Source organism: Rhizophagus irregularis, chromosome 24, assembly GCF_026210795.1.
Source record: "Rhizophagus irregularis chromosome 24, complete sequence".
In the NCBI taxonomy this organism is placed as follows: domain Eukaryota; kingdom Fungi; phylum Glomeromycota; class Glomeromycetes; order Glomerales; family Glomeraceae; genus Rhizophagus; species Rhizophagus irregularis.
The window spans coordinates 273864-285365 of record NC_089452.1 but is presented as its reverse complement, the minus strand read 5'-3'; the positions used below and the strand labels follow the sequence as shown (position 1 = coordinate 285365).

Here is an 11502-nt window from a genome sequence, read left to right as displayed (position 1 = left end):
ATAATATTTTTTTCAAAATTTTTAAAACTTACTAGAATTCTGGTATTCTTATATTAGGAGCCATTTAAAATAAATAAATAAATAAATAAATAAAGACTATTTAATATGTAATATTAAAAATGTTTTTAAAAACAAAGTCTTTAAGAATATTCTGAAACATACCTCCAGATTCTGGTAACAAAAGTGGAGCTGGTATCTTATAAAAGAAATGATATTAAAATATCTTTTTAAATTTAGTTTTGAAATTATTTTGAAATTCACATAATTTTGTTGTAAAGTTCTAAGATTTTCACTTTTTGGTACTTATCTTTAATCTTACTTGGTTTAATTTAACTTTCATAATACCATATGAAATTCAAAATGTACCTCTATTATCGATATTTAAAAAGAAAAAAATGAAACAATAGTAAAATATTTTGCAAAAAAAAAATAATTTAAAAAAAACTTTTCATTGAAATCTTATCTTTTATCTAGAAAAGTTACTTAAACAAAAAGAATTAAATTCAAAAAACATATAATCCCAATTTTTTTTCCCATGTATTCATCCTATCAAAAAAAAGATAAAATTTAAAATGTTAACATATAAAATGTCATATAGGAGACTGAGAGAGCTACCTAAAAAAAAAAGAAAAAAATTAAAATATTATAACTCTTTTTTAAATAAAATATGAGAGAAGAAGTAAAGGATAAAAGAAGAAAAATGAAATTTATTTTTTATAAAAAAAAAATTAAAAATATAATAGTTAAAAAGAGTTTTTTAACAAAAAAAAAATTTTTTTTTAAAAAGATATAAGACAATGAAAGGAAGAAGAAATGATGATAAAAATGAAAAAAAGAAATGGAAGAAAATGAAAGGTAAAGAGCGAAAGGAAAGATTTTCATTGGAAAAAAAAGTTTAAAAGTTAAAAATAGTTTATTTTTATATTAATGATTGCTAAGTTAAAAAAGTTTAGATTACTATATAATATTATGTGTATCATATGATACATAAGGCTTTTTCTGATGTTAAAAATTATAAAAAATATAAATAAAATAAATTGGCAGATTGGCAGATTTGCAGATTCATTGCTAAATTATATTTAATACATCTAAAAAATATCTTAAATTAATTTTACTACTAATTCTTGATGTTATTTATTACCTATTTACCACCTATTTACCACTTATTTAATAGCATTTTACAACTTCATAAAGATATGTTATCAACAATTTTACGAGATTGCTTGATACCATGTCATCACATGTTAGCTAATAGATTGTTGTGATTTGATGGTGATTTCTTAACTGAATGGTAACAAATCACAGGTTTCTGCAAAGTATATATTGTATACTTTAAAAATATACTGTATATTGTCTATTTTGTAATATTTTCACCCTATAAAAAATTTTTATCTGAATATTTCCATCATTTCTTTGTGTCTTCCATAAAAATTCCGTGAAAATGATACATTCACAGATATCTGTGTTAGCGAGATGAAAATTTCCATGATTTAAGGTTATTAATTCCATGAAAATGATACATTCACGGAAAAAACATGGAAAGATAAACACGGATCAGATTTTTTACAGGGTCACAGGCTATTATTATATTATTTCATAAATCATTTTTTATTAAATTTTAATTTTTTTACCTTAAAAATCCAAATTTTGGGTTAAAATTTGAAAACAAGTTTTATATAAGTAATTAAATGAAAACAAAGTATTAATATACTTCATATAAAGTTAATTTATTCTAATAATTTTAAAGATTTTTTCTTATTACCGGGGGTAATGATCACCGGTGACTGAAATTATGATGATCGACCGGCATTAAAAAAATATAGTGCCGGTAAAAATTGATAATTCTGGCCAACGGTGATGATAAATAAAATAAAATAAAAGAAAACTGATATTCAAGAAGTTTATAATTCAAATTAAAACTTAGCCAGTTGGACAATTGGATGCAATTGGTCTATATCCAAAATTTACTTATTTAATAATCAAAATAATCAAAAACTTTTTATTTTAAATATCCACCATCTGTTTTTTTATAAAAGGATAATTAATTTGCGTAAAATAAAAAAAAAGTTAACATATGTATATAAATAATTATAATTTTTTTACCTTCATATGTTCTTCTTGGTATCTAGCACCAATGATTTCAATAGAATTAATAATTTGCCTAATTTCAGATAATTCTTCAGGAGTAAGATGAATTTTTGCTGCTTCGAAATTTTCTTCTAAATATTTGATTTTTCTTGTACCGGGAATAGCAACAATATTATCTCCCTATAAAAATATATAAAAAAAAGAATGCATTAGTAAAATAACATACTATTGTCGTAATTGTTAAAAGATATTATAATTATATTACCTGAGCTAAAACCCAAGCTAAACAAAGTTGACTTGGAGTTACACCTTTCTTATTCGCAAATTCTTCAAATTTACGTACAATTTCTAAGTTTTTATTGAAATTTTCACCTTGAAAACGTGGAACTGCTCTTCTAAAGTCGTCCGGTTCAAAATCATCAATAGATTTATATTTTCCCTAAAAATGAATTAGAGAGTTATAATATTATTTTTTACCAATAATATTTTTAAAAATAAGGAATAAATGGATAAATACAGTTAAAAACCCGCGTCCAAGTGGACTATACGCTACTATAGTAACTCCTAATTCGCGACAAGCTTCCATAATTCCATTTTTTTTAATATCAATAGTCCAAGGACTATATTCCATCTTAAAAAACGATATTTAATAATTTTAAAAGTTTAAAAAAGTATTCATTTATTTTTTTTTTTTTAAAAAAAAGAAATATTATTAGTTTTTTACTTGAATTGCGGCAATAGGATGAACTTTATGAGCACGTCGAAGAGTTTCTGCAGAACATTCAGAAAGACCGATATATTTTACTTTTCCTTCCTTAACAAGTTCTGCTAAAGCACCAACAGTATCTTCAATAGGTCTGCAAAAATGCAAAACGAGTAGGTTATTATTAATTCTTAACAAATATAAAAAAAACTCAATACTTACGTATTGGGATCCATACGATGTTGATAATAAAGATCAATATAATCAACTCCCAATCTTTTTAAAGATTTTTCACAAGCTTGACGAACATATTCAGGTTTACCCGATACACCTAAAAATGCGCCATTTGAATTTCGAAGTGAACCGAACTTTGTACAAAGAAATACTTTATCACGTTTGTCTTTAAGGACTTTTGAAAGAAGAATCTCATTTGCTCCATTTCCATAAATATCCTTTACACGTAAAAAAATTTGCAATACGCCATTTTTATTATTATTATAATTAGAGTTAAAATTTCAAATTATTAAAAGAGGTTAAATACGAACAGAAGTATCCCAAAAGGTAGATCCTAATTCAATTGCTCGGTTCAACACATTAATATTCTCCTGTTCATCAGCTGAACCGTAAAACTCACTCATGCCCTTCAGATCAAAGAAATTATTACAACAACATTAAAATCACATAATTAGTAAATAAACATTACAATGCTTTAAATATACCATGCATCCTAAGCCGATTGCGGAGATTTTTACACCAGTTTTACCAAGTTCACGAAGAGACATTTTCTCAAAAAAAAAAAGCAATTTTTTAAAAAATAAAATCAATAATTCTTTAAGCGTATTTATCTAATTCAATTATCTCGAATTTTTTAAGGGAAAATGTTTTTGTAACTATTAATAATCCTAACGGAAGATTCCAGAATAGCCATAAATTATAAATAATTATTAATACTACTCTCTGAGAGTATTACTAATGTTTAAAAGAGCCGCGTTATTTACTGCGGATAACATAAAGAAACTTTCGCGCAGTAAGGTCACGAATAGAAATTACAATATAGTTATGTCATTTGTACTAGCTAAACTTGTTCAGTTATTTATGGTTCATTGACATTATCACGTGAACATCACATACCTAAACAAGTTAAGAGATACCTGATACGAATTTAAGTGTATTCGGCTAAAAACATTTCCGTGAAACTTTGATAATTAATTCTTTACTATAATCGGAACGAAGCGATTGTGTTAATTTCTATTAGATTCCAATGGCATTCTTGGCATTCTTGACTCTTATAATAGTGGGTTCTCATTCACCATGTTTCAGTCAGTGATCAAATTAGTACATGCATCATAATCTGTTGAAACATTAGTTAAAGAGATTTTTTCTCTTTAAAAAAGGTTAAAAAGGGGGTCTGGGGGGTACTTGTTGCATGTCTAATCCCAATTCCCAGAACTTCTTCTACTAATACTTTAAGAGATGTTTGCCACCAGAATTTTATCGCCAAAAATAATAATGATGTGAAGTCTAAACAATATAATATAATTTTTTTTAAAAAAAATAAATAAATAACTTACAGCACAATCATAATCAAGAGTTTGAATAACATTAAATTTTCTTTCATACAAGAAAATTAACATTACTTATAAAAAAGAGATAAAAAAAAAAATCAATTCAATAAAACTTCTTATTTCAAAATAAATGTCTTAATACCATTTCTAAATTAGTATGATTTCAGTCATTTCATACTAAAGTGTTATATAATCCGAAAATATTTCGGCTTAATGCATTCAATGTATTCTCCATTAATTTAAATCTATAATAATTTACAATACTAATATGCTAATCCTAGCAAGTGGCGACGCTTAGAAAAAAAGCAGCAAATTATATTTTATAATTCAATATATATAATGACTTACGTGATCGCGATGATGTACACGATAATTCGACATAATTACTTTTTATCTCCGTATAAGCATACGATATGGCTATATAATAGCCGTTTCACCATTCTATCGTGTGAGTATAATTCGTGGATATTTCCCGAATGATCTAATCTATTAGAACATAAAAAAAAAATCCGAAATTTTTATTTGTAAAAAAAGTTAAATCATAAACCTGCATGTGTAACCGGCAAATCCGCGTCATAGCAATTTTTTTTTAATGTAATATAAATTTAAAAAATTTTATAAAAGAAGTTTGATGTGATATCATTATACACAGTACTGCCAATGGAACTTATTGAACAGTTAAACAATTGGATGCAATTGGCCTATATCCAATTGTTCAATTGTCCAATAAGTTCAATTTAGTCAATTAGAATAAACCCAATATCAAAACTGCAAATACTATTATACATATTAATATCCTAGTGATTTAATTAATAATTTAATTTATATCTTGACAAATTTATTGAATTTATAATTTACTTAATTTAACAACTTTTTTTTTTTAAATATCCACCGTCTAATTTTTTTAATAAAAGGATAATATTAATTATGCAAAATAAAAAAAAAGTTTATATATAAATAATTATGATTTCTTTACCTTCATATGTTCTTCTTTATATCTAGTACCGATAATTTCAATAGAATTAATAATTTGCCTAATTTCAGATAATTCTTCAGGAGTAAGATGAATTTTTATTCCTTCAAGATTTTCTTCTAAATATTTAATTTTTCTTGTACCGGGAATAGCAACAATATTATCTCCCTATAAGATATAAAAACAATGCATTAGTAAATAACATATTTTCATTATGTTTTATAATGTTACAAGACATGACATTATAATTATATTTACCTGAGCTAAAACCCAAGCTAAGCAAAGTTGACTTGGAGTTACACCTTTCTTATTCGCAAATTCTTCAAATTTACGTACAATTACTAAATTTTTATCGAAATTTTCACCTTGAAAACGTGGCAGCATTCTTCTAACATCGTCCGGTTCAAAATCATCAATAGATTTATATTTTCCCTAAAAAAGAAATTAAAAATTTATTGGAGTTAAAATATTATTTTTTACAAACAATATTCTTGAAAACAAGGATAAATACAGTTAAAAACCCGCGTCCAAGTGGACTATATGCTACTATAGTGACTCCTAATTCGCGACAGGCTTCCATAATTCCATTTGTTTCAATATCAATAGTCCAAGGACTATATTCCATCTTAAAAACGATATTTAATAAATTTAAAGTTTTAAAAATCATCATTTATTTTTTTTCAAAAAAGAAAGAATATTATTAGTTTTTTTTTACTTGAATTGCGGCAATAGGATGAATTTTATGAGCACGTCGAAGAGTTTTTGCAGAACATTCAGAAAGACCGATATATTTTACTTTTCCTTCCTTAACAAGTTCTGCTAAAGCGTCAACAGTATCTTCAATGGGTCTGTAAAAGTATAAAACGAATTCTTTAATATTGCTATTCTTAAAAATATAAAAAAGAATCCTTTACTTACGTATTGGGATCCATACGATGTTGATAATAAAGATCAATATAATCTACCCCCAATCTTTTTAAAGATCTTTCACAAGCTTGGCGAACATATTCAGGTTTACCCGATACACCTAAAAATGCGCCATTTGAATCTCGAAGTCCACCGAACTTTGTACAAAGAAATACTTTATCACGTTTGTCTTTAAGGACTTTTGAAAGGAGAATCTCATTTGCTCCATTTCCATAAATATCCTTTACACATAAAAAAATTTGCAATACACCATTTTTTTTTATTATTATAATTAAAGTTAACATCTCAAATTATAAAAGAGGTTAAATACGAACAGAAGTATCCCAAAAGGTAGATCCTAAATCAATTGCTCGATTCAACACATTAATATTCTCCTGCTCATCAGCTGAACCGTAAAACTCACTCATGCCCTTCAGATTAAAGAAATTACATCAACATTAAAATCACATAATTAGTAAATAAACAATACAATGCTTTGAATATACCATGCATCCTAAGCCGATTGCAGAGATTTTTACACCAGTTTTACCAAGTTCACGAAGAGACATTTTCTCGCAATTTTTTTTAAAAAAATAAAATCAATAATTCTCTAATCGTATTTATCTCGAATTTTTTAAGGGAAAATGTTTTTGTAATCTAACTAGAATAGCTATAAATTCAGGTATTAATAAATAATTGTCGTATTAATACTATTCCCTATGAGAGTAAAATGAAGTAATTACTAATAAATGTTTTAAAAGAGCCCGCGTTATTTACTGCGGATGACGTAAAGAAACTAATTAAACGTTCCGTGCCATACTAGTTATGTCATATGTACTTTTCGTTTAGCTAAACTTGTTCAATTATTTGTGGAATAGATGTCTTCATTGACGCCACGTCACGTGAACATCACATACATAAACAAGTTAAGGGATATCTATTATATATACGAAGTTAGGTGTATTCGGCTAAAAATATTTCCGCGAAACTTTTAAACTGAACGAAGCGATTGAGTTAATTTCTATTAGATTCCAATGGCATTCTTGACTCTTATAATAGTCGGCTCTCATTCATCATGTTTCGGTCAGTGGAGTATCAAATTAGTACATGCATCATAATAGTGTTCCAATCCGAGGATATCCGTCACCATTTTATCCGATCCGATTAGAATCCGCCATCCGTTTATCCGATCCGATTAGAAATCCGTCATCCGGAATATCCGCATAAGTAACATCCGGATTATCCGGATTATCCGGATTATCCATTAATACCATTAAAATTTGTATAAGATATAATTCCAGCCGGCATTAACTGATCGTCACTGGAATGTCCTTTTTTGGATCCTTGTACGACAAGAATTCCTATATCAAAATGTCCTTTTTTGGAAATTCGTGCAACGTCACGTGATTAGGCGGGATCCGAATCATTATAAATTAAATTTGTCGGATATCCGTCGGATGAATCCGTTATTATCCGTCATCCGAGAAATCCGATCCGTTATTATCCGTCATCCGTGTGATCCGATCCGTTAATTTATCCGTTATCCGTATAACCGCCAATATCCGGATATCCGTCAAAAAATCTGGAACACTACATCATAATCTGTTGAAAACATTAGTTAAAAAGATTTTTTCTCTTTGTATGTCTAATCCCAATTCCCAGAACTTCTTTTACTAATACTTTAAGAAGTGTTTGCCACTAGTATTTTATCGCCAAAAATAATAATGACGTGAAGTCTAAACAATATAATATAATTTTTTAAAAATAAATAAATAAATATATAACTTACAGCACAATCATAATCAAGAGTTTGAATAACATTAAATTTTCTTCCATTCATACAAGAAAAATTAACATTACTTAAAAAAAAGAGATAATAAAAAAAAATCAATTCAATAAAACATCTTATTTCAAAATAGATGTCTTAATCATACCATTTCTAAATGTTTTGGTATTATTTCAGTCATTTCACACTAAAGTGTTATATAATCCGAAAATATTTCGGCTTAATGCATTCAATGTATTCTCCATTAATTTCAACCTATAATAATTTACAATAAGGTTGGTTGCCGTAAGTAATAACGATTATTATATATCGAATTACAACCTTTAGCGGTTGTAATATTTTAAAAGTAAGTTGTAAATTGGCTGTAAATACTACACTATTGTGGTTAGCTAAAAGATGGTAATTTTGATTTACAACCATTATATTTACTTGGCTTTTGGACTTACAACTATTTACGGAGACCAACACTAATTTACACTAATCCTAGCAAGTGGCGACGCTTTCCCCTGTAAACTAACTAAAGAAACTTCACAACCAATCATCACGCATCTTCGGAAAAAAAGCAGCAAATTAAAAAAAAATTATATTTTATAATTCAATATATATAATGACTTGCGTGATCGCGATGGTTGATGTACACGATAATTCGACATAATTACTTTTTATCTCCGTATAATGTAAATTATTGGGAGTGCTAGTTGCATTCTACAGCAGAGGGATGATAAGGCTATATAATAGCCGTTTCACCATTCATCCTTTCATCCTGACACCTTAATATCGCATACAAGATTATTTTATTTTTTAGGTTTGTGTTTATACATGTCTTATTTATTTTTTTCTTAGTTGATAATTAATAATAGTGCAATGAAAAATTGAAATCACGATATCATGCGAAACAAAATCAAAAAACCTTTATTTGTTCTTTGTATTAGACCTTAAAATCGGAAAATAAAATTTTATTTCGTAATATTAGTAAATAAAAATCATTATTATTCATTTTTTTTCATTTTTTTTTTTAAAAAAAAAGAGAGAAAATTGGAAAGAAACAAGGAACAGAGGCATCGTGTGAGTATAATTCGCCAAATATTTGTAATTTATTAGAACATACTAAATCATAACCGGCATGTGTAACCGGCAATTTAAAAAATTTTATATATAAAAATAATATGGGTTTGAACATTAAGTATAAAATAAATATTTAAATTGAAGTTTTATGTAATAAGCAAATAGAATAATATACTGAATAATGCTAGAAAAACTAATATTCAAGAAGTTTAATGTAATATCATTATACAGGGTGCAATTGGCCTATATCCAATTGTTCAATTGCCCAATAAGTTCAATTTAGTAATTGGAATAAACCCAATATCAATACTGCAATACATATTAGCACCCTAGTGATTTAATTGACAAATTCATTGAATTTATAATTTACTTAATTTAACAACTTTTTTTTTTAAATATTCACCTCCTGATTTTTTAATAAAAGGATAATATTAATTATGCAGAATAAAAAAAAAAGTTTATATATAAATAACTATGATTTCTTTACCTTCATATGTTCTTCTTGATATCTAGTACCGATAATTTCAATAGAATTAATAATTTGCCTAATTTCAGATAATTCTTCAGGAGTAAGATGAATTCTTGTTCCTTCAAGATTTTCTTCTAAATATTTAATTTTTTTTGTACCGGGAATAGCAACAATATTATCTCCCTATAAAATATAAAAAATAATGCATTAGTAAATAACATATTTTCATTATGTTTTATAATGTTACAAGACATTATAATTATATTTACCTGAGCTAAAACCCAAGCTAAGCAAAGTTGACTTGGAGTTACGCCTTTCTTATTCGCAAATTCTTCAAATTTACGTACAATTTCTAAGTTTTTATCGAAATTTTCACCTTGAAAACGTGGAAACGTTCTTCTAAAATCGTCCGGTTCAAAATCATCAATAGATTTATATTTTCCCTAAAAAAGAAATCAAAATTTATTGGAGTTAAAATATTATTTTTTACAAATAATATTTTTGAAAACAAGGATAAATACAGTTAAAAACCCGCGTCCAAGTGGACTATATGCCACTATAGTGACTCCTAATTCGCGACAGGCTTCCACAATTCCATTTGTTTCAATATCAATAGTCCAAGGACTATATTCCATCTTAAAAACGATATTTGATAATTTTAAAAGTTTTAAAAATCATGTATTCATCATATTTATTTTTTTTTTGAAATATAATTAGTTTTTTTTTACTTGAATTGCGGCAATAAGATGAACTTTATGAGCACGTCGAAGAGTTTCTGCAGAACATTCAGAAAGACCGATATATTTTACTTTTCCTTCCTTAACAAGTTCTGCTAAAGCGCCAACAGTATCTTCAATGGGTCTGTAAAAGTATAAAACGAATACTTTATTATTGCTATTCTTAAAAATATAAAAAAGAATCCTTTACTTACGTATTGGGATCCATACGATGTTGATAATAAAGATCAATATAATCTACCCCCAATCTTTTTAAAGATCTTTCACAAGCTTGGCGAACATATTCAGGTTTACCCGATACACCTATAAATGCGCCATTTGAATCTCGAAGTGTACCGAACTTTGTACAAAGAAATACTTTATCACGTTTGTCTTTAAGGACTTTTGAAAGGAGAATCTCATTTGCTCCATTTCCATAAATATCCTTTACACATAAAAAAATTCGCAATACACCATTTTTTTTATTATTATAATTAAAGTTAAAATTTCAAATTATAAAAGAGATTAAATACGAACGGAAGTATCCCAAAAGGTAGATCCTAAATCAATTGCTCGGTTCAACACATTAATATTCCCCTGCTCATCAGCTGAACCGTAAAAATCACTCATGCCCTTCATATCAAAGAAATTACATCAACATTAAAATCATATAATTAGTAAATAAACATTACAATGCTTTGAATATACCATGCATCCTAAGCCGATTGCAGAGATTTTTACACCAGTTTTACCAAGTTCACGAAGGGACATTTTCTCAAAAAAAAAAAAAAAGGTAAAAAACGTTTTTAAAATAAAATCAATAATTCTTTAAGCGTATTTATCTAATTTCACTTCCGAATTTTTTCAAAAACTTTGGGGTTCCAATATAACTAAATTCAGTATTGATAATCAAAGATCCCCCTTTTGACGTGTTTATTTACTGATTGACAAGCGGAAAATTTTAAAGTACTACAGCGCACCCTACAATAAAAATAATTGAGTAATACTCATCTTGTCATTTAAAATCAAAAAACAATTTTTCCTAGTACGCCGTTCTCACTTCTTTGACATTGAGTACTCAGATAATTTTGAATTTGTTGTTAGAAATTCATTACCTTAAGCATTTTAAATATGATAAAGACAAACTATTAAAGTGAAAAAAATTCTAAATAATTAAAAATATTATACTATTCTTTAACCAGATTTTAATGCAAGTCCACTATCAAAACTT

At 26.9% G+C, this 11502-nt stretch overlaps 3 protein-coding genes across 3 annotated transcripts; all 3 read right to left on the bottom strand.

Annotated features, from left to right (window-relative positions):
- Positions 1–2004: 2004 nt before the first annotated feature.
- On the bottom strand, positions 2005–3573 carry OCT59_015784 (uncharacterized protein; the record flags this gene model as incomplete). The annotated part of the gene is made up of 8 exons (XM_066132042.1): positions 2005–2019; positions 2104–2268; positions 2354–2527; positions 2606–2719; positions 2813–2945; positions 3014–3243; positions 3337–3432; positions 3511–3573. 8 exons carry the CDS (start codon positions 3571–3573, stop codon positions 2005–2007), a joined length of 990 nt encoding a protein of 329 aa, XP_066003074.1.
- Positions 3574–5125: 1552 nt separating this feature from the next.
- OCT59_015783 (uncharacterized protein) lies at positions 5126–6953 on the bottom strand. The gene is made up of 8 exons (XM_025315923.2): positions 6742–6953; positions 6571–6666; positions 6248–6477; positions 6045–6177; positions 5841–5954; positions 5588–5761; positions 5333–5497; positions 5126–5251 (listed from the first exon to the last, which is right to left on the bottom strand). Exons 1-8 carry the CDS (start codon positions 6802–6804, stop codon positions 5237–5239), a joined length of 990 nt encoding a protein of 329 aa, XP_025181676.1. The 5' UTR covers positions 6805–6953; the 3' UTR covers positions 5126–5236.
- Positions 6954–9477: 2524 nt separating this feature from the next.
- OCT59_015782 (uncharacterized protein) lies at positions 9478–11042 on the bottom strand (the record flags this gene model as incomplete). The annotated part of the gene is made up of 8 exons (XM_066132041.1): positions 9478–9492; positions 9574–9738; positions 9825–9998; positions 10077–10190; positions 10284–10416; positions 10487–10716; positions 10809–10904; positions 10980–11042. The coding sequence occupies 8 exons, from the start codon at positions 11040–11042 to the stop codon at positions 9478–9480; spliced, it is 990 nt and encodes a 329-aa protein (XP_066003073.1).
- Between the last annotated feature and the right edge of the window lie 460 nt (positions 11043–11502).